The sequence below is a fragment of the Haliaeetus albicilla genome, chromosome 16 (genome assembly GCF_947461875.1).
Source record: "Haliaeetus albicilla chromosome 16, bHalAlb1.1, whole genome shotgun sequence".
NCBI lineage: Eukaryota > Metazoa > Chordata > Aves > Accipitriformes > Accipitridae > Haliaeetus > Haliaeetus albicilla.
This window is the reverse complement of record NC_091498.1, coordinates 14,244,666-14,272,300: the sequence shown is the minus strand read 5'-3', so window position 1 is coordinate 14,272,300 and position 27,635 is coordinate 14,244,666. Positions and strand designations below refer to the sequence as shown.

Here is a 27,635-nt window from a genome sequence, read left to right as displayed (position 1 = left end):
GCGGGGCCGGGGTCAGCTGACTCGGGAGGCTGGAGCTGGGTGAGGGTTAGCGGCGGCCGTCGGGGCAGTAACGGTAGCGACGGCGGCGGTGGCCTGGCGAGGCGGAGAGGCGGGGTCTCGGCCCGAGGGAAGCGCTATGGCGACCACCGTCACTACTCAGCGGGGCCCGGTGAGTGCTGCCGGGTGAGGGTCAGCTTCGGGGGCCTCTGAAGCCTGTCTCCGGTTCGCGGTCGCCGCTGCACCGCGTTGGGCTGGTTTGGACCCTTCTGCGCTTGGGCTGCTGGGCCGTGGGTCCCCCCCGACCCCCCCGCCTCCGCCCGGCTCCTGCCAGTGGGCCTCGGTGGGAGGGTGACTCACCTCTCGTCTCCCTCCCCCCGCTCGCGGCCCGTGGCAGAGGGGGGAGAGGAGAGGAGAGGTTTCTCCTTCTCCAGACTGCCGTGATGGGGGGGGGGGGGGAAGGTCTGCCTCTTCTCCTGGTTCTCCGCCTTGCGAAGAGGCTTTAGGAAAGGGGAGGGGAAAGTCCTTCCTGTCTGCGTGCAGGGCTTGGAGGGACTGTTCTGCCCGTGCTTTCTCGAAGGGCCTTCCAAAGGAGGGAACGGCTTAAACAACTAAAGCTAAGCCTCTTCCTCTTTGAAGCGGAGGAGAGCTTTCTGTGCTCGTGGTTCGGCTGGCAGATTCAGGTAGCTGTCTCTGGAATTGCCACCTGGAAGCTGGAACGTGAAACGTGCTGAAAGACGCATTCAGTGGTAGTATGTAGGCGTGTGTGTTGGGGAGGAGCTGAGCAGTCTTAAAAAACAATTTAACAGTCTTCTAGGAGTTAGTGTTGATCGCTTATTGGGAATGTGTTGTTATCGAGTTTTGCCCTGGAATAACCTTGCCCCGCACCAGGGTGTTCTACTGTGTGGTGTGTAACTGCGGTATAGCATCAGCTCTCCGTTGATGTGCTGTTCCTGTCTGGGAGGATCTGGTAGTAATTAACAGTACGATGTTGCTCTGCAGATGAAGTAAGACTTTCTTAATCAATTTAAACTACTGCATTTTATTTCCTACAGCTACTTTTGTGTGTGTGTGTCTGTACAGCCTTGATGAAAGACCAGAGGAGTGAATTATTAAACTGCTAATTTTGAAAAACTGCATCGCTGTTTGTTTTTATTTCATGACAGTAATATGATCATCAACTTAGTTCCTTACAGTGCCTTATTTGCTGGTCCTCCAGAATAGATTCCTTCTACAAAGGATTGTGGTGATGGTTCTGTTCTTGGAATAAAAGTTTTAAGTGGAGAATTAAGGTAAAAAAGTGAATTAAGTTTTTTGTTGTCTCTTGATGGTATCATGAAAAGACAATGACTGCTCTTCTGGTTGAATCTGTGGTGAATCAGGTAGTTGCTATCCCCAAAGGCTTGGTGTTTGAGAGTTGATGGTGTGATTGCATGCAAATAGAATTCTGTTGATATGTAACAGGTTTTATTCAAAACAGCTCAAAATAATTTAAATACCTGAAAAATAGTCAGAGTTTGTTTAAAAGTAACTTCACTTCTAGTTATTGGTTAGTTCATGTTTGGAGAAGGCTGGGGAGATTAAGGGAACTGATGTGGGAGTAGGGATAGAAGGAACTGGTAACAAGCTAGGTGGTTTGGCTAAAGCTGAACAGTAGGCCTGATTGCAGTCCTGACTTGTGGAGAGATGAAACTGTGCAAGTATTTTATCTCTGAAATGGAGCGGCATTTCTTTTTGAGAGAAGTTTTGCTTGCCTGTTGTGCTAAACACCTTGTTGGTATTGAGTGGAGTACTTTCAATATCTACTTGTTTTAGATTGGTGAGATCCTCTTCTTGGGCTGAGGCAAGATTTTAGTGAGAACCTTCTTGGACATGGCTATAATCTTGCAGATATTTGAATATTGTAACTGCCTAGTTTTTCTTAAATGTTTTAAAGGAACTGCTTTTCAACGCTTAGAATGTTATTCTTCTAGATGTCTTATTTTAGAATTACCCAGATACTCCTACATAATCTCTTGGCAATCTTTTGTTCCTTAAAAATTATTTAAGCCTGACAAATAAAAAGGTGTATGATGATTTATTTATCTTGTACAACTTTGGCTTTCTGGTTTTTTTTGTTTGTTTGGGGTTTTTTTTTCTTATGAGTTCCTAACACTGTCATGCATGCTTTTCTTCCTTGTCTTAACCACTTTACAGATTTTAATGTTTTCAAATTAATTAATAAATTATGCAATGTTAAGCTGCCATTCACAGGTGAGGATGTTGGTATGGTACATGCCAGCCTTTCTTAATTCTCTCCAGAGTGGAAGATACAATTCTACTTGTTTCTATATATACAACTGCATTACAAATGAATAGCCACTAAATGGTGCTAAAGGATTGGGAAACATTTTCTCTTTAGTGCTGCAGAGAACAGTTCCTGTCTCTGTTTGAACAGGCAAGAAAATATTCAAGATTGTTTCATGTAGGTGAGAAAATTAAGTATGTTACTATACTGTTGCCAGTCTTGTTCTTACACCTGTGCTTTCTAGTTTATGATGATGCTTATTTGGTGAGTAATTAAAATTTCTGATTGCTGTTTAGTTTTTCAGATGAAACAGAACTGGAATTCATCCTGTCTGTTACTGGTAAATATTCTGCTAGAATATAGATTTCTCTGGCTGTTTTCAGGATGTTATGGAATTAGTGTGTTTTCACATTTTGTGATTTTTTTGAGAACAAAACAACTCTGAAATCTAAACTATTGCTGAATATATAAGGGCTGCTAAATGATATCTTTTCCAAGTGAGAGGTATTAATAAACAGTTTGATCAGGCTTCAAGTTAAGTCTGAGACACTGAAACCTCTTACTTGTGATTCTTTAGTTAACCAAGCAAACCCAAAATTCATATCAATGATTATTCATCATGCTGGCAAATATGTCAAGTCCTCAAAAATTAGATCAAGTACCAAGCTAGTACTGCTTAGATTTCTGCTTCTAATTTCCCTAATAGTGACTACTACGATGATTGGAAATCTTCTAACGGGTAGGCTGTATTTATGATTACTTCTCTCTTCTTGTCCTAATACTGTCCTTTAACTGCTTAAGTCTTGTTGTCTCTGACTTTACTTGAAGTTTTGTCTTGACACTGTTCAAAAACTGGATATTCTTTCCTGAACGAAAGTGACAAAGAAGCAATTCCTGTTTGTATTGTCCAGTATTGATATGTTATGCTGTCACATGAGCAATTTTGAATACAAAGTCCCATCACCAAAATAATTGGTTGATAATTCCGAGTATAATCGAGTATTTTATTTGGTATTTTGTTTCTTAATAAAATGTGGATATATGTAGTATTAAAATCCTGATCTGTGAAGGTGGAAATTTCATAAAGACACGTTGTTGCAATCAATTTAGATTTCAGAAGTTGTTTAAAAGGTTGAGGGAGTAAGATGTCATTGAGTGTTTCTAAGCGACATGTGAATTAATTTTTAAGTGCTGTGATCTGATCTCTGGAGCATGTTCTTTTGGCAGAAAATGTTGAGGGCAGCATTGGTAATGCTTTGAAGTTCTTACTCTCTTAACAGGTAAGAGAAGTACTACTTAGAAGCCACTAAGTGGCTTATTTTCCATTGCATCCAATGGTATTTTCTTTTAACCAAAACTTGGAGGAAAGAAAGATCTGTACTAGTATGTCTAGTGGTAGAGTAGAAAAAAATCAGAAGTCTGTTCCTAGAATTGATGGCAATTATCCCTCTCCTTAATGCTAATCCCAATGTGAATTCATGGGTTTCCTTATTTTGATATGTTTCTGTGGCTTTTCCTGATGTTATTCCTCTGTTAAATTAAGTGTGGACCAAATCCACGTAGCTCAAATATGCTATAAATTCTTCTTGGATTTGAGATTTCTGTGGACACTCATTCTATCTTTAATTTTTAACTCACGTTTATATACAACAGTTCCTGCCATACTTAGCAGGAATTCAAATTACTGTTTTAGTGAAGGGAATCTTTTTTGATTGTAATCAGATGGTTAGTGTTGACTTCTGCTGTAAAACCAAATTTTTTGTCCTTTATTAACAGTTTTGCTTTTTCACTGTGGAATGTATTTTGCAAATATTTAAATATTAGTGTCTTGCACAACTTTTAGATGTGCTGGGAAAATCCAGAGGCAGTAGCTCGTGGCAAAATACTTAGTCAAGACTAAATAAAGGGGGCGTACTTGGAAAGGGAAAATACTATTAAGGTGATGACTATAGAATCTTTATGATTCTTTCCAGGTAGACATGTGGAAGTAACGAAAGTAACAAGGTAGTTGGGTAATTTCTGGCAACAGGAAAAAATCATAAGAACAAGAGAAGCAATGTCTGGTACCTTTCAGTCCATGACACTTTTTTATTTTGGTGACATTACCCCCCCCCCCCCCCCCCCCAAAAGAAAAACAAAAAACCCAGCAAAAATCTCCAAATGTAATAAACTTAATTGCTGTTATATTCTTTCCTTTGTCCATCCCTAAACTGAAATTCTGAAGTATAGCCTTTGACTACAGTTCTACAGGAATTTAATGGGGGATGTGCCATGCTATAATGTGAGCTCTATAGAATCATACAACAGTTCAGGTTAGAAGGGATGTCAGGAGGCCACGTAGTCCAACCTCTTGCTAAAAACATGGTCAATTTTTAATTCAGACCAGGTTGCTCAGGCCTTTGTCCAGCAGGATCTTCAAAACCTTTAAGGTGAGAGTTTTTGCAGTCTTCCTGGGCAATTTGTTCCTATCTGTGGTTGTACTTGAGGTGAATTTTTTTTTCCCCTCCATATTTCATGTCAAACCTCCCCTGTTTGTTTGACAACTGAGGTCTTCTTTCTTCTTGCCTTGCATCTCAGAAGAGAACCTTGCTTTGTTTTCTTCATGACCTCTTCATAGATACTGGAAAGCTGCTACAAGGTGCATCCTAAGTTTCCTCCACTCTTAAATCTTCAGCCTGTTCTCACAAGTCTTGTGCTACAGCCCTTTTCATGGACCATCTTGGTGGATCTTTGCTGGGCTCACTCAAGTTTATAATTTCTCACGTACTGCTGGGCCCCAAACAGGTTGCAGTATTCCAGATGTGGTCTAATGAGTGCCAAGTAAAGGGAAACAATCGCTTTCCTCAGCCTACTGGCTAGGCTTTTGCTCATCCAGTGTAGTATGCTGTTAGGCTTCATTGTTGCGAGAGTGCTCTGCTTGTTCATGTTTAGCTTGCTGTCCACCAGGACCTGCATGTTTTTTCTCTGTAGTGCAGCAGTGCTGCCAGTTGTTCTCTCGTCTGTACTGGTGGCAGGGATTTTTCTGTCCAAAGTACAGGACTTTGCACTTGTTGAATTTCATGAGATTCCTGCCAGTGAATTCTTCTGTCTCTCTGGTTGTTGGTCCTGTCCTCAAGGATACCAGCCATTCTCTCCTAAATTTGGTGTCATCCTCAAAAGTGGTAAGCATATGTTTCTGTCTCCACCTCTGATAAGGAAAAATATTAGACATATAAGTTAGTCTCAGTACAGACCTCTGAGAAATGTTGCTTTTAACTAACCTCCAGTGTCATTTACCACTGAACTTCAACTTCTGAGCTCAGTGACCCAGCCAGTTTTTCATCTGTCTGGTGGCCCACCCGTTTCGATTGTAATGACCCAGCTTCGATACCTACTGCTCTCTCCTTATTCACAGATTCTCATAATTTTATTGTAGAAGGCAGTTGGGCTCGTTAGGCTTTTTTTTCTTTTTAAAGCCTTGGTAAAAGCTGGCTATTCCTAGTCCTTGTGTTTTCCTTTGTGCGTCTAGAAGTGGCTTCCAGAAGGACTTGCTCTATGAATTTCTTAGCAACTAAAGTGAAGCTGACCTGCCTGTGGTTCCTCAGGTCTTCCGTCTTGTTTTCTTGAAAGCTGGGTATGAGATTTGTCTTTCTCCAGTTATAGGGGACTTCCTCTAATATGCATGACCTTTCAAAGATGATGAAGAGTAGCCTTGAAAAAATATTAGCTAGCTCTTTCCAGGACCTCTGGATGCATCCTATCTGGTCCCATTTTTTTCTTTAGTGTGCAAAACATAGAATAACAGTTCAAAATTCTCTCTCATTCACTCACTCTTTTTTAAAAACAGTAAAACCATTTAAAGGAGAAGAGTTAGAACTTTTTTGGCAACTAGGTGTTTAAAGCTCTTTAACATGAAGCTTCTTTGAAAGCTAGTATCAGAGGTTCTTGGTAATTGCTAGTGTGGAAACTTTAGGGTTCCCTGAATGTATTATGTCTGGGCTTAGGGTTCTGTAAGTCAGGGCATTTGTGGTTGTTCTTGGCTCTGCATTCCCTTTCCCTCCCTTCTGTAGGTACCAGTACTCACATAATCAGTTAGTGAGGTAAGGATCCTGATGACTTTCCTTCCTCTTCCCTTTACCTCCAGCCCTTCTTTCATTTTCTTCTGATCAGCCCTCTGCACTAGCGTACTTTTACAATTGCCTTGGCACCTTTTAATGTTGCACAAGAAATTGGGGTGAAAAGAAATGGGAAGGTGACTGAGAACAGCCCAGTCCTAAATTAGCTGGAATAGCTGTAGAACATCACACTGCCTTTAATTTGAAGAAGTTGAGATGCAACTTTTATACATGTAGTGTTTCACTTTGAAGATCCTCGAAACTAGGTCTTAGGTGGTTTTAGCAGATAAGAAGGGCAATAGTATTGTTTCTAGATAATTCATATTTTTGATATGCAATATTGTCAATAAAGTTTATTAGGAAGTAATTACAAGACAGGCTTATCTTTTTTGAATGCTTGCTCAGCATTTGTCTTCCTAATTGTATGTCATCATAGCACTGTCATATTGCTGTCTTGCTTGAAAAGAGAGTTCTAGTAAAATTCAAATGTTAAATGGAATTCATTTTTTGTTCTACAGTTAATGGCAGAGCGGCTTTGAATTTCACATTCTTCCTTAGATGATGTTGTAGTAGAGGGAAGTGCATTTGTTTTAAAGTGGGCGTTGAGTAGGATCAGTGATACAAGCTTGTCATTTATGTTCTCCTTGCTTTAAAAACAAAGGCTGTGGTTGAACTCTGGTTATGTAACTTTGTATTTTTGATTCGGGTTTGGAGGTGACAATTGCGTGCCTGCTTTTAAATGCTTTGAGGAAGACATAAATTAGCCTGTTTTCTTTACAGATAAAAAGATTGCACATTACTGATTTGTCTCCATCAATATGGAATCAACCGATAATTAGCATAAGAACTTAGTGTATTTTCCTCAATAAGCATCTCTCCTAGATATTTTACTGAATATATCACAAGGACCTGTGTACCAGATGTTGGAGGTGAACGTTTAAGGTGGGAGTGTATGCATCTCCTGTTCTCCACTCTTACTTTTAGAGGGGTTTACCACTCGAATCTTTTGAGAATGTGGTTACACTAGCTGTTTTCAGTTCCTGTGTATGTCTGCTCTTCCAGGATAAGAATGTAGCTTTGTGTGAGATAACCGAATGGACTAAAATCAGCTTAGAAGCTTTAAGAAAACTTTGGTCTCCCTTACAGATTTTGTTTGTCCCTTTTGGACCTCAGTACAGAGACTAGTTTATGCATTTCATTTTGGAGCAGTATTTGGGTGACTTATAATAGCTTTCACTTTTTAAATTTTATTTTTAGACTTGTGAATTAATCAAGCTTTCCAATGTCCATGTTAAGATGGTGGAGACAAAATATGCTATCCTGTTTTCTGAGAAGTTGACAGAGGGAGCTTGCATATATGGGAATGTATTTGCAGGGCTTCAGCCACCACTTCTGACTATGGGAATTCTTTATGATGCCTATTCTTAGGGATGCTAATAATAACAGATTTGAAACTTCCTGGAGGTGAAGGGTTGGAGGGGACCTGCTGTGTTGTGAATGCCTTTGCCTTGCTAATTCTGGTGCCATTTCAAATCTTTCCTAAACGGATTATGTTTTATTTTAAAACTAACTCCTTTTTTATAACATGTATTCTAATGAGAAGACCTGTTTAATTTCCAGCCTAACTTAAATAAGCTTTCTTTAATATTAGCACTATCTTTTAGCTTAGTCTTCTCACTTTCTGCCCCCATTTTCCCCCCCACTTTTTAAAACTTAAGCTGCTTAGGATCTTAATTGTAAATTTTTAAGATGCTTTTAAGAAAAACTGATTCCCCCTTTTCCCTTCCTCCCAGTAGCCTAGCAGCAGGCATTCAGTACTTCCTCCTTAGCTTTTTTGATAAACTTCCTTTCTGGCATGTAACACCTAATGTTGCCAGGATCCTGAGGCTCTGAGATAGCAATAGTCACACAAAATGTGATTTGGCAAGAGCTGCAGTTTCTATCTCTAAGATGTAATCTTGACATGCAAGTGCTGTCTAATCTTCAAAAGCTATGTCCTAGAGGCCTGTTAACTTCTTAAATTATGTTCTGTAGGCATGCTGCAGCTGTCAGATATACAATTGAGTAATCTTGCTTGGGATTGCAACATAAGAATTTGCACTGTCTTCTGTCTTGATGCGGTGGACAGTTCTGTATTAAATATGTAAGCAACTCTATAGACAACAGAAATGTAAAGCTTAATTACAAATTTTCTATGCCACTTTATTTGCCTTTTAAAATTTATTATTACAGTATGCTTGTTATTTTAATGTGATGATCTCTCTAAATGAGTTATTGATAATGTTCACTGAGCATTTAAAACCTGCAAACAACCTGAGCTGTTGAATTGACAGTAATTGAATTGACAAGTAATAGGTAGAAACTTTCCTTTCTTTTACTGTAAAGCTAACAGGAAATACATGGTAACTGCTGATTCATATTGGCATGTGTGATGGAGTGCCTCTAGTATTTTTCAGCTTTGAATTTTTTTGTCATGGTTCTTTCTTGTGATAGACCAGATTTTTAATTTCTCCATTATTGTTTTGCGTATGGTGGAATTTTGTCCCCAAATTGTCCCCAAGGTTAGTTGCCCACCAGCTGTGTTTAATAATGGAAAAGCATTAGGGCATCTGTGTTATGTTGAAGAATTCTTAGTTATGTTGAAGGATTTGGTTCATAGGAAACATGGACTTTATGGTCTGTCTTGAAGGTGACTGTGAAATTGACCCTTTCAAATGAAAGCAGTGTGCTGTGTCTTGTCACAGGGATGATTGGATGCGACATGAGTGGTGAATATGTGAAAGAGCTGGGTGCTATCAGATGTCATATGTGAATGGGATGTAAAACTGGGTAGCTCTGACTTTTGCATGAATAACTAAAATGTTTAACTGCAGAGCAGCCTTGGCTCTGTATGTCCTACTTTTCTTCAGAGGCTTACGTTGGAAGTGAGTATGAGAACATTCTCTATGAGTTGGCAGTTTCATCATTTAATTAGTTCTTTGTTCATGCTGTCAAAACTAGACTAAGTTCTGCTGAACGCTTTTGCTAAGCTTTTCTTTGATTTATATTCTTCTCTCTTTTTCATTATGAAAGTGGAAGACTTAAGTTTGTTTTTTTTCTTTTTCTTTTCTTTTTCAAGGTATATGTTGGTGAGCTTCCTCAAGATTTTCTTCGCATTACCCCAACCCAGCAGCAACAGCAAATCCAGCTGGATGCCCAGGCAGCTCAGCAGCTACAGTATGGAGGACCAATGGGTACAGTAGGCAGACTCAGCATTACTGTAGTACAGGTATAAATTGTACCATCTTTGTACAATTAAGTAACTGTAATTAATGAATACAATTAATCTTTTTTGATCAGTGGCCACAAAAAGATTTTGTGTTGGAATTCAAGTTACTAAATTGCTTGTATATAGGGAATGAGTAATTTTAAAAATTTTTGTAGCTTCCTGGTTCTGTACATCAGCGTTTTGTCCAGTTTTATGTTTCAGAGCTGCATCGTGCACGGTGCAGCAGCGTTCTGTAAACCTTGCTATTATAGCACATAATCAAATAAACTCATGGTTATTTTACAATGAACAGGTTTCTCTTAAAACTTCTGTTAAGAATGCTTCCTATAAAAACACTTAATATGAAAGACATTAGCAATTTTGAGAATATTGTAGGGAACTGCAGTTGAGTTACATATTTTTCTTTAAGTGACTGCTTTGTTTTATCCCATTTCCTCTAATGCATTTGCTGTTTTTCCTAGTGTTTTCTGCAGGCTTTCTTATTTATCACAAGTGTTTAGTCCTAGCTCTTTATTTTCTACTTCTTTTCCCTTGTTATCCTTTCTTTTATCTCTTGGCAGTACTGTATTACTGCATTCATTATGCATAACATTTCAGGTTTTAAAACTTGTCTGTCTTAACACAGTTCTGTTTATCTATGTTAGCATACCAGATGTCCTTCATATTAACTTAACACACTTCATCTATTTACAAGTGCTGTTTTCAAGTCATTCTCTAAAAACATACCAAAGTGGTATTTAGCCTCACATTTAGCACCAAGCCAGGAATAGTACACATACGGTTACAGCTTCCATGGTGAGGTACTTATTGGGGAGTAAACCTATATAGGGTCTCTCAGGGAAAGAGGCACCAATCCTCCTTCCTTTCTATGTCTTTCACTGGTCAGTTTGCTCCTTCACAGCCAATATCCTTCCTTTGCAAACTGGGGATAATGCTTTCTCAACTTTTATTGCTTCTAAGGTCTAGACACTTGAACTCATTCATTGTATTCAGTTGCAGCCCGCTTTCTAGTTCTGATGAGTTTCCCAATCTGTGTTCAGAGAGTGTAAGATTGGAAACCTCTTCTGCAACTTTGAACAGCAGAAAAATGTTATCACTTTTGAAGCATAGTGGAAGAAGCTTTATTATAATTTTTTTCCAGAGCTAGGAATAGATGATTCAGGTTAAACCTCAGGCCTATAAGGAAACAAAACATTTATCAAACAAGATGCTGTGTCTCAACTCTCTTGCAGTTTGTAGCAAATTGTATGCTACTCCACAGGTTGTTCATCTTTGGCTATTTGCTTGGACAGCTTAAAGTACTTTTTGTCACAGGATGTTGATCCAATCAGTATAGATGGTAGAAGTTCCTGGGGCAGATAAGGGGGCAGACAGTACAGTGTTTAAGAAGGAGTTTTGCATCTCACTTTGAGTGGCTATGTACAGAAACATCCATATTCCTGTTTGGATGGTTGAACTGATGGAGTTGATACCGGTCTTTATCAGGTTCAATCCTCGTTTATTTTTAGGTGCTTGTGCAGACAAGAAAAAAAAACCCATTTATCTTGCTTGAAGAATAAAACCTAATGGCTGTTCTTGATGCCATGTCTATAAGTTAACCACTTGTTATAGAATCACAGGGTAGTTGAGGTTAGAAGGGACCTCTGGAGTTTACTTAGTCCAAACCTCATCCCACTGCTACCTCCTCCCTGACCCCCCACCAGTCCCTTAATCAAGGATTAAGGAGGATGTTGTATACGTGGAAAGGCTGAGAGAGCTGTGGATGAGATTCCCCCAAAGACTGTTCCCTGAGTAGTCCCAGTGTCGTGGTTTAACCCCAGCCAGCAACCAAGCACCATGCAGCCGCTCACTCACTCCCCCCCCATCCAGTGGGATGGGGGAGAAAATCGGGAAAAGAAGTAAAACTCCTGGGTTGAGATAAGAATGGTTTAATAGAACAGAAAAGAAGAAACTAATAATGATAACACTAATAAAATGACAACAGTAGTAATAAAAGGATTGGAATGTACAAATGATGCGCAGGGCAATTGCTCACCACCCACCGACCGACACCCAGCCAGTCCCCGAGCGGTGATTCCCTGCCCTCCCACTTCCCAGTTCCTAAACTGGATGGGACGTCCCATGGTATGGAATACACCGTTGGCCAGTTTGGGTCAGGTGCCCTGGCTGGGCATGAGAAGCTGAAAAATCCTTGACTCTAGTCTAAACACTACTGAGCAACAACTGAAAACATCAGTGTTATCAACATTCTTCACATACTGAACTCAAAACATAGCACTGTACCAGCTACTGGGAAGACAGTTAACTCTATCCCAGCTGAAACCAGGACACCCAGCCATCAGGTTTTTATGAAGACGACACCTGGGCTCTTTTCAGTGCTGTCTAGAGGAAAGACAAGAGGCGCAGTGAGCACAAATTGAAATACAGCAAGCTCTATTTAAATATATAAAAAAACTTTTTACTGTGGGAGTTGTCAAGCATCAGAACAGGTTGCCCAAAGGGCTTGTGGAGCTGTGGAGACACTCAGAACTTGCCTGAGCATCTGACTGTGCTTCAAGTGGGGAGCTTGGACTAGACAATCTCTAGGGGTCCCATCTACCCTCAGCCATTCTGTGATTCTGTGAAACCCTTAATTGTTAGTGGCCCTTTGCTGGATTCATTCAAGTATGACCATGTCTTCTACTAGGCAGCCCAGAACTAAAGAGAACAGTACTCCAGATATGGTCTTCTCAGTGCTGAGTAGAAGGGATCATCTTCCTTGACCTGCTAGCTGTGCTTTTCCTAATGCAGCCCAGGATGCTGTCTGTCTTCTTTGCTGCAAGGGCACATTGCTGGCTTATTTCCAACTTGGTGTCCACCAAGACCCCCAGGTCCTTCTCTAGAAAGCTGCTTTCCAACCAGTTAGCCCACAGCCTATAGTCATGCATGTGGTTATTCCTCCACAGGGGCAGAATGTTGCATTTTCATTTGTTGAACTTTTAGATTCCTGTCTGTGCGGTTCTCCAGCCTGTCAAGGCAGTACGTACTCCCTCTGAATGGCAGTACAACCCTGCGGTGTCCCCAGAGACAGTTTTCTGTACCTGTCTGGGAGTTTATGCAAGAATGCAGTGGGAGTCTTGGCTGCATATTGAGGCAGGTGGCATTCCGGATAGGAGACTTGTCATGGCATAGTTAACCTGTGGAACGTGAAAAGCTAGTTGAAGTCTTTTGTATTTAAATATGTGTTGATAAAGTATGTAGAGCACCATACCTTAATTCTGTTACTTATAAACTGGTGGAAGATCAGAAAATGTTTTGGGGAAAGTAATTTACTGCTTTTTTTTTTTTTTTTCAGATATAATGGACTAGTGGTGAGTTTGTCTAAGCACAGTTGATTGTGTCCTCTTAAATTACTAGGCAGACAATTTATAGGCTCTTTTTTTCTTTTGGTGAAGTTTTATGATAAACTGCTTAATCTTGGGACTTCAGAGTTTAGAGAGTGCATAATTTAGGTGCCAACTTTCCTACTTTAATTGTTAAGCCCACATTTACAAGAAACAGTTTGAGACCTTTCTCACTAGCTCTAATGTATGAATTACTGAACCAGCATGTGCCCTGAAGGAGAAAAGGGCTTTCCAGGCCAGAGCTGCAGCCATTGTGACTAAATCTTATGCAAGTCTCAACTGTTCCAGTTCTTTAAATGTCCTGTAGGTGGGAGGCATCCTAGGCACCATATTTTGTCACTTATCTTGCTATAAAAAGAACTATAGGCTGCTTAGTACAGGCCAGAGAAACAGCATCTCCAAAAAGTCTGATTTCTACTTTGGCATAGCTATGCAACCGTACTCAGTGTTGTCTTCAGGACTGTAATCAACTTGTTTTGTTCTATTCTTCTGGTGTCACAGCAAAAGTATGTTGGATATCTTCTGATTCTATACAGCACCTGCTTGTATAGTAACGTTGAACTTAAGTTGCCCACTGAATTAAGTAATGTCAAATGCACACACTGAATTAAGTAAGTTTTTTAACCACTTGGAAAAGTATGATCTAGATTTTTACCTCAGTTGAACTGCTTTTGCAGTTTGTGCTTTTATATTGTGTGATATTCTTGAAGCTACTGGATTTCTGGAATTCATCCTTTAAAAGTACTTCAGTGAAAGAAGACAGGCTGCCTATCATGTTAAGTTTATGACTGTATATTGGAGAGCAGATACCTAGGCAGAAATTGAACTTGCTACTATTTCCTTGTAATCATGTATCTTTTGGTTTGGTATGCAGTAACTTATTTTAGCTATGGCGAAAATGTGTATATTCTACAACAGACAGGTTAAAAAGAGGTTCCCTTTTCAAGTCTCATTTGAGAGCCAGACATTTGGTTTATGTTTTAATCTGAATGCTGTTTTTCTTGATCTTTTTTTTTTCCCTTCCTGTCTACCTCATAATTGAATCTAGTCCTTTGTTCAGTATTTGATTCTGTTGTGAACTAATAGTAATTAACTTCTCAAGTTAATGTAAATATTATACACTTACAGGCTTTCTTTTCTTTACAGGCAAAACTGGCAAAGAACTATGGAATGACCCGCATGGATCCATATTGTCGGATACGGCTGGGATATGCTGTGTATGAAACTCCAACAGCACATAATGGAGCCAAGAACCCCCGCTGGAACAAAGTTATTCAGTGCACTGTTCCCCCGGGTGTGGACTCTTTTTATCTAGAGATATTTGATGAGGTCAGAACTGCTGGTTTTTTTTCTTAATATATATATTTTTTATTTATTTTTTTCCCCTTCCCTGTCTTCTGTTTGGACTGAGGTTTGGGTGAAATCTTGCAAAAAAGGGTTGAGTTGCCAAAGGCTGTTTCTTAGCTGTGCTCTCCGGGAGATGGCGAACATTTTTCAGAATCCCAAGAGCAGCAATGCATAAGGCTTCACTCTTCCCCAAGAATGTCAGAACTGTTACTTTTCCTTTGGTAGCTGATAAGGGGCATTAGCAGGGTTCCCTGCAAAGGAAGAGAAGCAAAAATGTCTGAGTGGTGTTTAAGCTCCTCTTCGCTATCAAAATGCCCTGCATCTTATATTCTGTACTGTCCCTATTAAAAATAGCCTATTTATACAATACTGTTTTACTCAGAAATTCTTCAGTGTTGTTCTAACCCAGGAGGAGCTTGGAAGCTTTCCCAAGCTCAGAAATGCTGAGGATAAAACTGTCAAATATAGACTGTGTGTAGTCGCTAGGATTTATTAGCAGAAACTAAGAAGCTACAACTGAGGCTAACGTCTATGGTTTGCCTTTTTTCTTTTTTTTTTTTTCTGCATCTCTTGCTGTGTGTAGTAAAACTTGACATAGCAGCAGCTGTGTGGTCAGTATGTGAATGAGGCTTTTGGATGCTATTTTGTGGGCTTAGTTGATTGGTTGGAGTGTCTGTTTCATTGTTGCAACTGGGGTGGCAGATCAGTACTTGTGTCTGCTCTTGAATTACTGGAGTTCACAGCCTATTGTAGTAGTGTAAACAGAAGCTGTTTACATTCATTTAATGGCCTCTGATATGATGTCACTAGATTCACACAGATGGTGCTGATATTATGTTGTATTTCTAGAAGTGTTCTGCTTCAGGTTTTCAATTTCTTCTTATTAAATATCTGCAATCAATATAATCCCATTTAAGCATCATTCATCCTTGTTGGAAAGGAGATGGTTAAAATATTTACCAACACTTTAGTAGTTTCAAAAGAAATAACTTAAAAAATAAAACTGGCAAAGTGAAATAGCATAAAACTGAAGGAAGTGTTAGTCAAGAATAATTTTAAGATTTTTTTTTTTTAGGACAATTAACTTGATAATATTTTTTAAATTGTATTCCAGCGGGCCTTTTCAATGGATGACCGCATTGCTTGGACACACATTACAATTCCTGAGTCTCTGAAACAAGGAAATGTGGAGGATGAATGGTACAGCCTGAGTGGAAGGCAGGGTGATGACAAGGAAGGAATGATTAATCTGGTTATGTCGTACACGGTAAGCCAAGTTTGAGATGGGAGGAAGAAGGGAGAGAAGCTTCCTACATAGTGGGAAGGAGGTATTTTAGATTGAAGTAGAAGGAGTTCCACTGTACCTTGCTGGGTGTTCATGTGTGTTAGCATTTAAAATAATTATACTTAATTTTGGGAATAACAGTTTAAAATATTAGTTAAGGCAGTAAATACTTTTTGGTGAGGTGGTAAATGGATATTTATTTATCTGGCTTTGCAATTACAAAAATTCAGCTTATTCCTGTGCTAATAAGTATAAAAAAGAAATCCTTGGTCAAATGGTCCATTGCAATTTCTAATTTAATCATAATAATAATAATAATAAATTAAAAGCTTTGTGGAATCTAACAATAACTTCTGCCCTAAATCTTTAGAAATTCATGTCAATTTAAAAGCAAAAATAACGGAAACTCTTCTCTGTCTTGGGTCTTTCTTGGATAGTTTGAATGCTCTTTATGACAACTTTGTTTTTCACTTCCGCTCTTGTTCACTTGGTGCTCCGGGTCATAAACTGCTGACTTACACTAGTCCATTTAGCAGCTCATGGACTACTCTCTCATCTGTCACCTTTGTCTTAAGTAGCTGTTGGACAGTATGTGCAGCCCTAAATGCTTCATACTACTCTTGTACGTCATCAAAAGTTCCAAGTTGCTGTTGAGTGCACAACTGGGAACAGATGTTCCCTGCTGTTTCAAATTCACATTCTGCCCCACATATGAACAGTTGTTCCATTAACCCTAGGAGAAATGAGTTTGTAATTAACCTTTAAAACTGCCTGCCCATGAATGTACTGTACATAGAATCTGACCTTTTAATATTTTCCAGGATCAAACTGAACAGTAATTGTGGTAGTAAAAGGGAATGGTGTTGATATTTTGTTTAAAGTACTGGTTTACCTCAGAAATAATTGATTTAAACTAAAACTTGCTTCTAGGAGCAGTATACTGCTTTTAATAAAAATTGTGTTTGCTCTAAGATTTCATTTACGATGAGTATGTTGTATATTTATTTCACAAGAATAAGGAGTAAAAGCTGATAAAACCCATATTTTAAAATAATTTGCTTCAGTAACAAAATTTCAATGACAAAATTTATCAAACTGTTGCAAAAGGCTACTTTGACATGATGTGTTTATATTCATTTACAGGCAAATTAACTGTCACTTAAAAGGATGGTAGTTCAGCTAATTTGCCAGAGATTTTGCTTAATATAGATCAGCACTTAGTATAGTCATATTGTAATATTGAACATGGATTTGCAATGTGACAATTTGCTTGCAAATACTGTTTTAATTGTTTTAATTTCTGGTTTAGTGTTTTTCTATTTCTTTAGTAGTTCTAATCTGTTCTAACCTGTGCTTCTTGTGTCAAGTCTTTGCCAGCTGCCATGATGATGCAGCCCCAGCCAGTGGTCCTAATGCCCACTGTATATCAGCAAGGAGTTGGATATGTGCCTATAGCAGGTATGTTTTCTCTCCTTGAAGACCCTTAAAACTTCCAGATAAAGGGCTTTGCAGAAGTAACTACCAATTTTCTCTCGTTTTTCAGAATGTAAGGGAAGCTATAAATTATTTTGTCCTTAACCATTTTTCCCATGATACATTTTTGGGAGGAGAAGAGTGAGTGAATTAAGTGTAGGTCTGCTTTCAGTCTTGTACTCTGTTTAAGGGAGCTGTGTGAGTTTGATTAGGTGGATTAAAATGACTACCAAGTTGGAGCAAGTAGCTTGAAGCCTTCTCTTTTTGAGTATTTATTTTAGACTTAAGTCACTGAATAACTAAATATATAGCAGACTGCACTCTAATATAATGTGTGCTTATTTAAATGGTGGCAATCCATGTGTGAAACTCTTCAGACTTCAGAAAGTGCACCAAATGACTTCTGCTGTCATAAGTGCAGCTTAAATAGCCCATAAAGGGATTGACTCTTCTGTGGTCTTTGAAGATGCTTTGTTGGAGCCTTGTTACACAGCACGTGAAATGTGTAGCACAGCGAATGAAAAATGTTAGGGAGCTCTGAGACAGTTACATAAATACATCAAGAGGAGCTAAAGCAGGTATTGTCAGTTCTCTTGGTCTGTGCAAAGTAAGTTTTGGACTTGTATAGAAAGATGTGTTAATTTTGGTTTTGTAATTTTTCTATCAAAGATGAAAAGTTTGAAGTATGTAAATAAGCTTGAATTTGCCCTACTTGGGTTACTGATAAGTAAAGTTCAGCTGGGTTTTTTCTGTTTTGTTTACAGCTCTGACAAGCTCCAGTTTCATGTATGGACATTTATTCAGCAATATCTGTTCTTTTGGGGAAAACAAGACAAATTTACATACTTTGAAATTCTTTGCATACAAGTGTATGAACGAGTGATAGAGTGTGTGGGACATAATCACAGTACTAAGGCTGACACAACAAATACTTTTTTAAAGACTCAATTCCTGATTGAATTTAAAACTTCATTCTCTGTAACCTCCTTAACAGAAGACTGGATATGTAACTTAATCATACCTCCTGTTTAATTTTTATAGAGTTAAGTTAGAGCAAAAAAAAAAAAAAAGTTTGGTTACATACTTTATTCCCTGATGAACACATGCTGTTTGCTTCATTTAAAGTGCTTTTATCTCTGTAGCTTAATTCTCAGGATTTAAGTCTTGCTTGCTTTGCCAGTGAACTAGTTTCAACTTGTGTGTGCATCCTGAAGTGTGATTCCATTGTGGTAAGCCAGACTTCTGTGTAGCTTTTCTGTGTTGAATTAGATGCCATATCTTTTTTGCTTGTAGGTTCATCACATCCCTATAGACTGAAGCAGTTAGCGAACTTCAAATATAGTTATCTTTTGTATGGTTAAAAGAAAAATGATAGCTGGGGTGGTACATATAGCAATGTAATAGAAGGTGTGGTAGAATTTCTTGGAACAGAATTACTGTGCCAGCCAGAGTACAGACAGTAGAAATGAAGAGACTAGTTTCAGGTATGATTGAAACTACACATAGAACTGAACAGATAAAACTGATACTAGACCTTCAAAGCTGAAAGACAAGTACGGTGGTGTATCTTGACAGTCAGATCTTGGTGTTCTGTAAATTTTTTATCTTGAATATTTTCAGTAAAACTTATTAAATCTACTTGGACAAGTGAAGAAATAACGAATATTTAGCAAATTATAGTAATGCCTGACATTTTAGCATATAAGAATTTGCCTTTATGTAACAATTTTATTGTTCTGTGTGTTGGAGTGTTGCCCTTCTGCAAAGACCCAGCGTGCTTGTTTTAATTACTGCTATGATAATCTTCCATATTAAAAATTCTTCCTGATTCTATGACTTGTGTTTTTAAAGCATGGCAAAGTCCCACCCCTCGATTTGAACTTTTCTTTTGTTCTGGGAAAGCTTGAATGTCCTTCCTTGACTTTATAAATGCCAAACTTATTACAAGCCACCTTTGACCTATTTTTGATAATTTTTTTTTAATATTGCTGTGCTTTGTGTTTGCTGTTCTTGAATTTCTGTGGGCAACATCAAAATTTCTCAAAGCACTGAGTTTTAAAGCTTTTGCCTGTTCACTAATCAGTGACCCACTCATAGTAATTAGATGGATAGATAGGTTTGGACTTTGAAAGTGACTTGACTTCAGAGTACTTTTACTGTTTCACACATTTAATTGTACGGCTTAATAAAAGTAATTTCAACTTATAAAAGGAACCAGTAGTGCATCTTGGAAGACATGGAGTACTGTCAGAATGTTTTCTATATACTGAACTAGATGCCCTTCCTGGATTCTGTAAACTTTCAGAAAGGTACATGCAAACTACTGACCTTCCCTGCCCAGCTGAACTGATTGTATCTTCTGGGAAAACTCCGTTGGTACACTTTCTTTGGAACACTGTACAGGGTTTTCTCTCTTTTTGAGACTGCTTCAAGAAGGGCACTGGTAGGAGGACATCAGTATACTCCACAGCAATACGTTTACCTTCTTCCCATCTTCTTAGTTCAGGCTTTTTACCTACCCAGTTAAATGAGTGTAGTCAATAAGCAAGTTCTATTTGTTTTTTTCAGAAGAGCAGCACCGAATAGTTTATTACATCTGAAATGGAGGATATTCTGTTGGACAAGACTGTTAGAATCTAAGTCTTATCTATGATGGAGATACAGTGGGTAGAGTAAAATGCTTATCCAGACAGTTTTAACAATTATTTGTTAACTGTCCAAAATAATTGTGCTTTAAAGAGACATGTTGTCAAGTCAAATTTAGCTGTGTCACGAAGGCCAAGCTGTTTTTTCTGTGACAGAAAACTTCTGTTCAAAACTTACTATATGTAACTAACCTTCTAATTAAGGTCAAAGCAACTAATTCCTCTCACACTTATCCCTATTGTATAAGCTGAGGTAAATAGTAGCAAGCAGTGAGTCACTGTGGTAAGGAGATGAAACTTGAAATGCCAATACAAGTAACGTTCTTTTCCCCGCATTTGATAGTAGATTTACAGAGCTGTGATGAGAGCAGAAATAGGCATAGAATATTCTTGCACCATGTTAATTAAATTAAAAAGTTTTAAAAATTGAAAACTTCTGACAATAGCGTTAATTGCTACAAGCTATAGTTGCCATAGATGATATATCTATGGATTGGGTTAGGGAAAAGTTGAACTTGTCAATCCTGTTACTCTTCTAAAAGTTGAGTTTATCTACCATCTCTTCCTGTTTCTTTTTCTAAAGATTACTTAATTTAGGGTGTAGAATATTGTGATATAGTAGTTGCTTACAGTCTAAGCTGATCTTCTTGATAGTGTATTAAAAACAGCTAAAAAAAAGTTAGTTCAATAAGCAAGCTATATTTCTTATCGGCTAAGTATTTGTGGGGTAAATAGGAAATCTGTTTGTAGTCTAACTTATAAACACCTGTGTAAAAAGTAGGTTTAAACCTCATGTGTTTCAGGGACCTGTCAGAGTCCAGAATATAATTTTTATATTGAGGCAAAGTTGTGTGTATATGTACATTACTCCTTTAGGTGTCTGTATTGAGTTTTGTGGGTTAGCTCGTGATGTTATTAGTATTTGTTCCGCAAACCATGGATTTATGTTGTCCTTTGTGGGCTATGAAATGTACTCCTTGATGCAAACACTTGGTAGCTTACTTATTTTGAAAACAATTCCTCTCATTGTTATTTCTGTAAAAACAGCACACTTAGGAAACTTGTTCAGAGCGCTGAAGCAAATTAGTTGGGACACTGAATCCTAGCAGCGTTTAGTTTCTGATATTGGGTAGTTTAGATTTTACCCAATTGCCTCAGTTTATCCTGAAAAGTTTATCCAACTTTCACCTTTCAAAGCTAAATGATTCACTTCCTTTTAAAAATAGATTAATATTTCTTTCCCATGTCTTATTCCTTTCCCCTTGCCCCTTCATTTTCACCTGTCTTTAGGGCTTGAGTACTTTGCTCTGGGTAAGTTTCCAAGCTCTTTTCTCACTTCCATCCTCATTGACTTAAGAGTCTTTGCATGAACTCATCTGAACAGCTTTATTTGTTACAGCAGACTGTATCACAAGGTATTGCCACTTGGATGTCATAGTAGAACAATTTAATGCATCTCCTGGAAATAATTAAAGCCCCTCTAATCTGTTGGAAAGTCTTTAAAGGCATCTGCTCAGCTTCAAGCTATAATGATTAAAGTAATTGGCGATAATGGTGTTGAGGGATAAAACGTGATGTTAATAATCTTCTGAAACTGTGGTATGTCAATGAGCTATTCAAGGTGATAGTACTTGTTTTCTAGAAGAGAAAATTTAATCTTGCAGTTGTTCTGCTACTGCAAGGTTTGGGGAGAAGCAGGTAACGTCTTGACTTTTTTTTTCCTAAACTTGACAGCAAAGAACTCGGTTCTGCAATGACATTGAGAAGACAGCCTGCCTATTGCTGTCTGTTAATCGTCATATAAGCCTTTTTTCAAAATTATAACACTTTTTTTCATTGGTGTGTGTCTTTCATGCGTACATGGTTTAGATCTGTGTCAGGTTAAGCATCTGACTAGAACTCTAACAGCAAATTATGTTACAGGAAATGGATTTTCCTTCAATTTAGACTTACTTTACTATTACACCTTTGACTCTGAATTGTGCAAAGATATTGTCACATACTTAACTTTGATAAAAGCATTGGTCTTTAATCGAGTATGTTCAGAAAATTCTAGAATTGCTCCTTGTGAGATAAAATGTCATTTCTTGATGCTCTGAATTTCAGAAAGATGCCGTAAATAAAACTGTTGTGGTTGTGGCAACGTATTTTGTTTATTCAGAGCAGTGGGATTGTAGAATTTTTCTACATATGGGTCCATGTGCTTCACTTTTCTAGCAGTTTGCAAAAAAGCAACACTTAAAAAAAAATAATTGAGATGATGGCATGAATATTTTAGCACTTTTTTCCTGAAGCAAATATCATCAGGACCTATTTGTGTATTTTAAAAGAGGTGATACTGCTTTCTTCCTTTAAATGAAAGAATTTGTGCTGAGAAGGTTCCTGAGTTTACTCTGAAAGGGTCTATGCATGGGACAGAATAATAATGAGTTAAGAAATTAAACATAGGGCACTTGACTGAACAAAAAATAAAATAAAAAGTGTGTAATGCCTTGTGTGCAGTTAGAAAAAGTTTACCCTGTTAATTCTGCTTTGCTTCCATTGCTGCTAGTAGCAAATGACTTGCTATTGTATATACTTGTTTCATGCATTGGAATGTCACTGCTTATGCCAGCACGTTTGCCATTGCCATTTCACTGAATTGGAAAACAGTGCTCCATTCTTCTGGTTTATAACACTTACCTAATACCTGAGAGCAACACAGGAGTGTGTAATTCCATTGACAGTGGATTCTTACGTGGTTTAGTTTAAGTTTTCACCTGTTAGTGAAATGAGGTGCTTGATATGTAAAGCAGCTTTTTACTGAACATTGATAATTTTGAAGTTTATTGTAAGTTTCTCTAATGACTGCATATATATATGTAAATTTGCTAAATTTCACTGCATAGATCTTTAAGTTTATGCGTAAGTCTTGCTTACTATTTAGTAAATCAGAAATTATGGTTATTTTTAGCCTGAGTGCAGAACAAAGCAAAAAACCAAGGTACTCTTTAAATTGGTATTTGTATAGCTTGAATGTTGAGTTTCATGAAAAGTAAGCATTTATCGTGGAGGTATTTATTAAAAATCACTGTGATACTGACTTCCATTTGTATACAGTGTAGTTGTAGACAGCATAAGCTAATTTTAGAACTGTAAGAGCCGAGAGAATGAATTTTGAAAATAATTGGTGAAAAACTATACTTCAGGAAATTTGCCTCTAAAATTAAATGTTTAGATTGAAAATACTTCTTGAATACTGCCTGTGCAGATGACGTGTCTTCATAATTACCTTGTTGTGGTGAAAGCAGTAAGAGAAACTGTGTGCTGGTCTTGATTTTTCTGACACTGACAAGACACGGAAGCTTTATTGGTAAGCTGCAGGATGCTGTGGCACTTGAGAAGTGAGCCTCATGTCTCATTTGGATTAATATTTTAAACTGACCTCTTGTATGGACAGTTCCTATACAACTTAAGCTGATAGCTGGATAATCTTAGGGTGCTCGTGACTTACTGAAGAATATTAGGAAGCTTGTGTTAGAAGTAAAACATAACTTCTATTGCTCTGTTCTTTCAGGTACTTTGCAACTTTATTTTTTGAGGCCATACATCTTCATCTCTTGTAAATGTCTAGATTGTAGGAAGCATGAGGAATGAGTTGAGGCTTGTTGAAACTATAGAAGAGGCAGTCTGAAATGCTGATGGATGTGATTATTGGGTGGAGAGTATTTGCAGTGCTGGTGAGGACTGCACAGTGGTTTGCCTCTAGGGTGCCCACAGACTCTTGATTCGCCAGATGTTCAAACGCATAGTGCCAGATGGAATTCCAGGGACCGAGGTCCAAATGGCATAGTAAGCTCTAGAGCTAAAGTTTAGGTTGTTGCGGAAGAGGCAATAGATATCCTTGGTAGTGGTGTGATGCAGATTTCTGGGCAGAGACATGGTTCCAGTGTGTAGGTAATAAATTTATGGTGAGAGGGACATTTCTTTAGTTGCCAGCATGAACCTTTTCTAATACATGCAGCCTATACATTAGACTTAAAGCATCTAGGTTCTTCCTTTGCTTCTAATAAAACTTTAAGATGATTAAAAGGGGAATTTTAAAATCAAAATTGCAGAACATTGGTAAATATGGAGGTGCTTACAAGTCAGTAATGCATCCCTTCAGACAGGACAGAAGTCCAAGTTGAGGAAAGAAATAGCAGAGTACATTAGGTAAGGTTATGGTTGCAATGCACACAAAATATATTCAGTTACAGTACCTTGTCAGCCAGAGTTGATGTAAGTTAAGATGGATTTAGCTGATCCAACTTTGAATGTGAATTTTAATATAGCATTTTTAAAGCTGATAGAATAAAAGATAATCACTGAGATGCTAAAATATTTGTACAAGTTAGAATGAGCATAGAGGTTTCTGATGAAGTAGTTACAGGTTAAAGAAAATCTTGAAGATACAAGGTAAGCATTGAAATTGCTCTTTGTCCTCCCCCTTTTTTTTCCCAGGAGATGTTAAGTCTGAAGAGAAGTAGTATAATAGTTGCAAGATGTTTGATCACTTCAGTACTTTAGTCATTATGCTAAGGGAGATGAGGCTGCCAAGAGGCACCCTTGAAAATTATGTCAGTTATAGATCTGCTTTATGTTATGGTTTTTTGAGCAGTTGGTCAGAATTCGATACAATAGAAGCAGCTTTTGATCTACTCCTGAGTAATATATGAAACCTGGTTCAAAAAGTATCTTGTTTTGAAGATGTATAATAGTGGTGATGCAAATAGTTTATCCTTTGTTTAACTTAAGGAGAAGCAATTAAGGTCACATAAAGCAAGCTAAACAGGTGAACTAAGAACTATGTAAAAAAGCTGTTAGCTGAACAAAGTAAATGCATGCCAAATTAAAAGCAGAACAAAAAAACCCCCAACAAAACAAACACAAAAAACCCCACTCTTGGAGAATCCTAAAAAATCTCTGCAGTAAAACAGTAAAGTAGGTTTCTGCCCAAAATAGGTAGGCCTGCCCAAATGAGGGGATGTGAGGGAGTTGAATTATATATTAAAACTAAACTGGTAATAAGGTTGGGTAACAAAGCTTTTGAAGATCAAATGTGTAAGGAGTTGAGAACTATTTATTTTAAAAAAGCAGAGAACCTAGAATAGTTTAGGTAATTAAGTGACTATAAAGATGTAAGTATATAGGGGAGTACAAAAAAAACCCAGTTGGAATGTGAGACCATGAGGGAGGGAGAAAGTGTTTGGTTTTGTCCTCTTTAGGAAGGAATGCTTTTTTTTTTATGGAGAAGGAGCCTTAGATTATAATTTTAGAGTTTAACACTAATTGTTAGGAGGGTCAGTAAGAAAATGCAGGTAAGATAACATTTATTCCCAGTTTTGTACTTTGGATTTTTTTTTGCCAAATGCAGTATGTAACCTATTGCTTAATTAGTCTTGCTTTCAGGCGACTGGAGGATAGTAAACTGACCTTTTTTTTTTTTTAAAAACAGTTCTAAAGTAAATGCTTTCCCTATTGTATAAACTGATTAAAACCTTTGGAGATTAGAACAAGCTGGTTTAAAACAAACTACTTACTAGGTAAATTTCAGGAAGAGGTGATGTGGTTATGTAGGGAAAGCTCATACCTTAGAAATTATAGGTGTATGAGTATGTGGGTAAGAATGATGTGGCCTGTGTATATCATCTTGTCAGCTGCATTTTGAAAATGATATCAGATGATATTGTGATACAATAAAGGTCCTCTTGTGGTTTAATAGCTATTTTGAAAAGCTGATCAACAGATAAAAATAAGTGAGTCATCCCCTAATGGAGGGAGGCCTTTGGTGGGGTGCATCATATTTTTAAAAAAAACTAATCAAGGGAAGGGGACTAATAGACAATTTGCCAAAACAAAAACTCTTAGCAATTTTCTAAGTCTCTCTGACTGCAGGAGGTTGCAGAAAAATCTCATTATAGTAAATGGGAAATAAAATCGTATATTGAGGCTGGTGTTAATGTATTATGTGTAAAGAAAAATCTTAACTAATGCATATTTGGTGATGACTTCTTGATTGGTCATTACTACACATAAAGATCTTTGAATTACTGTAGACTATTCTATGAAAATACCAGGTGAATAGCGTTTGAAATGGGATGAAATGCTTGAAAGCAAATGGAGAACAAATACAAAAACTTTCTTATGCTGTTGTATGCAGCAGTGTCATGCTTGTGTCAAGATGCAGGTAGTTATCCTTGCCCTACCTTAGAAACAATACAGCAGAACTGGAAAAGTAACACACAAAGGTGTGGGACTAAGGGGGTCTGGAACTACTTGGAGAAGAAGTAAAATATGCCATTTTCAGAGGTGATAACAAAAGACTCTAGATGTATACTATACCTGGTTTCAGTTTTATGAAAACAAATGGTAGTTTTTTCAGCAATGGACCTATGCTTAATTAATGATAAAAGTTAAGTGATGAAAAGGGACTTCTGTCTAGTAATTCCTTTTAACAGGAATTAGAAAACTCATTTTCTAAAACTGCCTTTATAAACTGACAGTACTTTTAATTTTATGCAGACATATTAGAAGTTCATGAGAAAGTCAGATTAATTTTGTCCTCTGGTAGAGGAGCAGGAAAAAGCAGTTTGTACCCCTATAGGCATAAGAGGAATTGCTCTTTTGCCACCTTGTGACTTTGCAGGCTGAATTGAATGGAACTTTAACTAGGGAAAAACAATTGCTTATGAGTGTGGTGCAGTTTCCTAGTGAACCTAAGTACTTTGCTTTCTTTTGAATGCAATGGAGCTTGCATTCATTGAATTTCTAAGTATCAGTAATGTATATTGCTGATGTAAAACCATCTTTTTCATCACAACATAAATACGCTAGGCACTAAGGTATGATCAGAGCAGGAGGGAAAAAAACAGCTACAGCTTTCTGTGGTGTGTTTAGTGTTTGGTTAGTGATTCATGTGTAAACCTGGTTAATGCAAGCCATACCTAATTTTGAGCTGTACCTGTTGCCATACTGTAGTTTACCACTTCTGGAGCATAACTTGGGTAGAGAACCTGTTCCAGAAAAATGTATTCCGATTGCAACAGTCTAGGTATACTCTCTGCAATCTTTTTTTTTTTCTGGAGTATGTTAAAAAAAAAATAATAGTGCTGAAGTTGGTGGGTTGGGGTGAGTCATGAGCTGCTTTCTTTTTCAAAATCATTGATGATAATTTTTTTTTTCCACTCATGTATATTTTGGTTTTTTTCTTCTTCTGTTTTTTTTGCCTGCAGGGATGCCTGCAGTCTGTAATCCAGGCATGGTACCAGTGGCAATACCACCTCCTGCAGTCAACCCTCAGCACCTGTGTAATGAAGAGGATCTCAAATCTATCCAGGACATGTTTCCCAACATGGACAGGGAAGTAATCCGCTCAGTGCTAGAAGCTCAGAGGGGGAACAAGGATGCAGCTATCAACTCCTTGCTTCAGATGGCTGAAGAATCATAGATCCCAACTTCCTGCATAGTCCCTGTCCTCGATGCCACTTAATTTTACTTGCCAAGTCAGGGATTTAGCTAGAGGAAGAATTTCCCAAGAGCTTTCTGTTAGCGCATCCTTTGTGGAAGATTATACCCCTTTTCTCCTTGGACACTTGGATCTTTTTCACTTTCTTTCTCAGTCTGTACATACTCGGTTTAGCTTATGTCCTACAATATAGCATTGAAGCATCTTTACTATCAGCTGTGCCCCGTGTGGCTATATTCTGATGGGGTGGGGAGTAATGCTGCTTTTTTTCTTTCTCTCTCCTCCTTTACACAAACTTGTTCTTACAAAGTAACTCTATGCAGTACAGGATTTACTACTGTTTGTTAGATTGGGGAAAAAAAACCAAAAA

The 27,635-nt window shown here is 37.9% G+C and overlaps 1 protein-coding gene across 6 annotated transcripts; it reads left to right on the top strand.

Annotated features, from left to right (window-relative positions):
• TOLLIP (toll interacting protein) lies at positions 1-27,635 on the top strand. Of its 6 annotated transcripts, none has more exons than XM_069803584.1 (7): positions 1-169; positions 9,497-9,646; positions 14,176-14,358; positions 15,491-15,643; positions 17,029-17,119; positions 21,070-21,090; positions 27,033-27,635. In XM_069803584.1, exons 1-7 carry the CDS (start codon positions 137-139, stop codon positions 27,245-27,247), a joined length of 846 nt encoding a protein of 281 aa, XP_069659685.1. In that variant the 5' UTR covers positions 1-136; the 3' UTR covers positions 27,248-27,635. The 6 variants fall into 6 exon arrangements, with proteins under 6 accessions (XP_069659685.1, XP_069659686.1, XP_069659688.1 ...); XM_069803587.1 differs by lacking the exon at positions 1-169 and adding an exon at positions 532-980; XM_069803586.1 differs by lacking the exon at positions 1-169 and adding an exon at positions 532-1,004.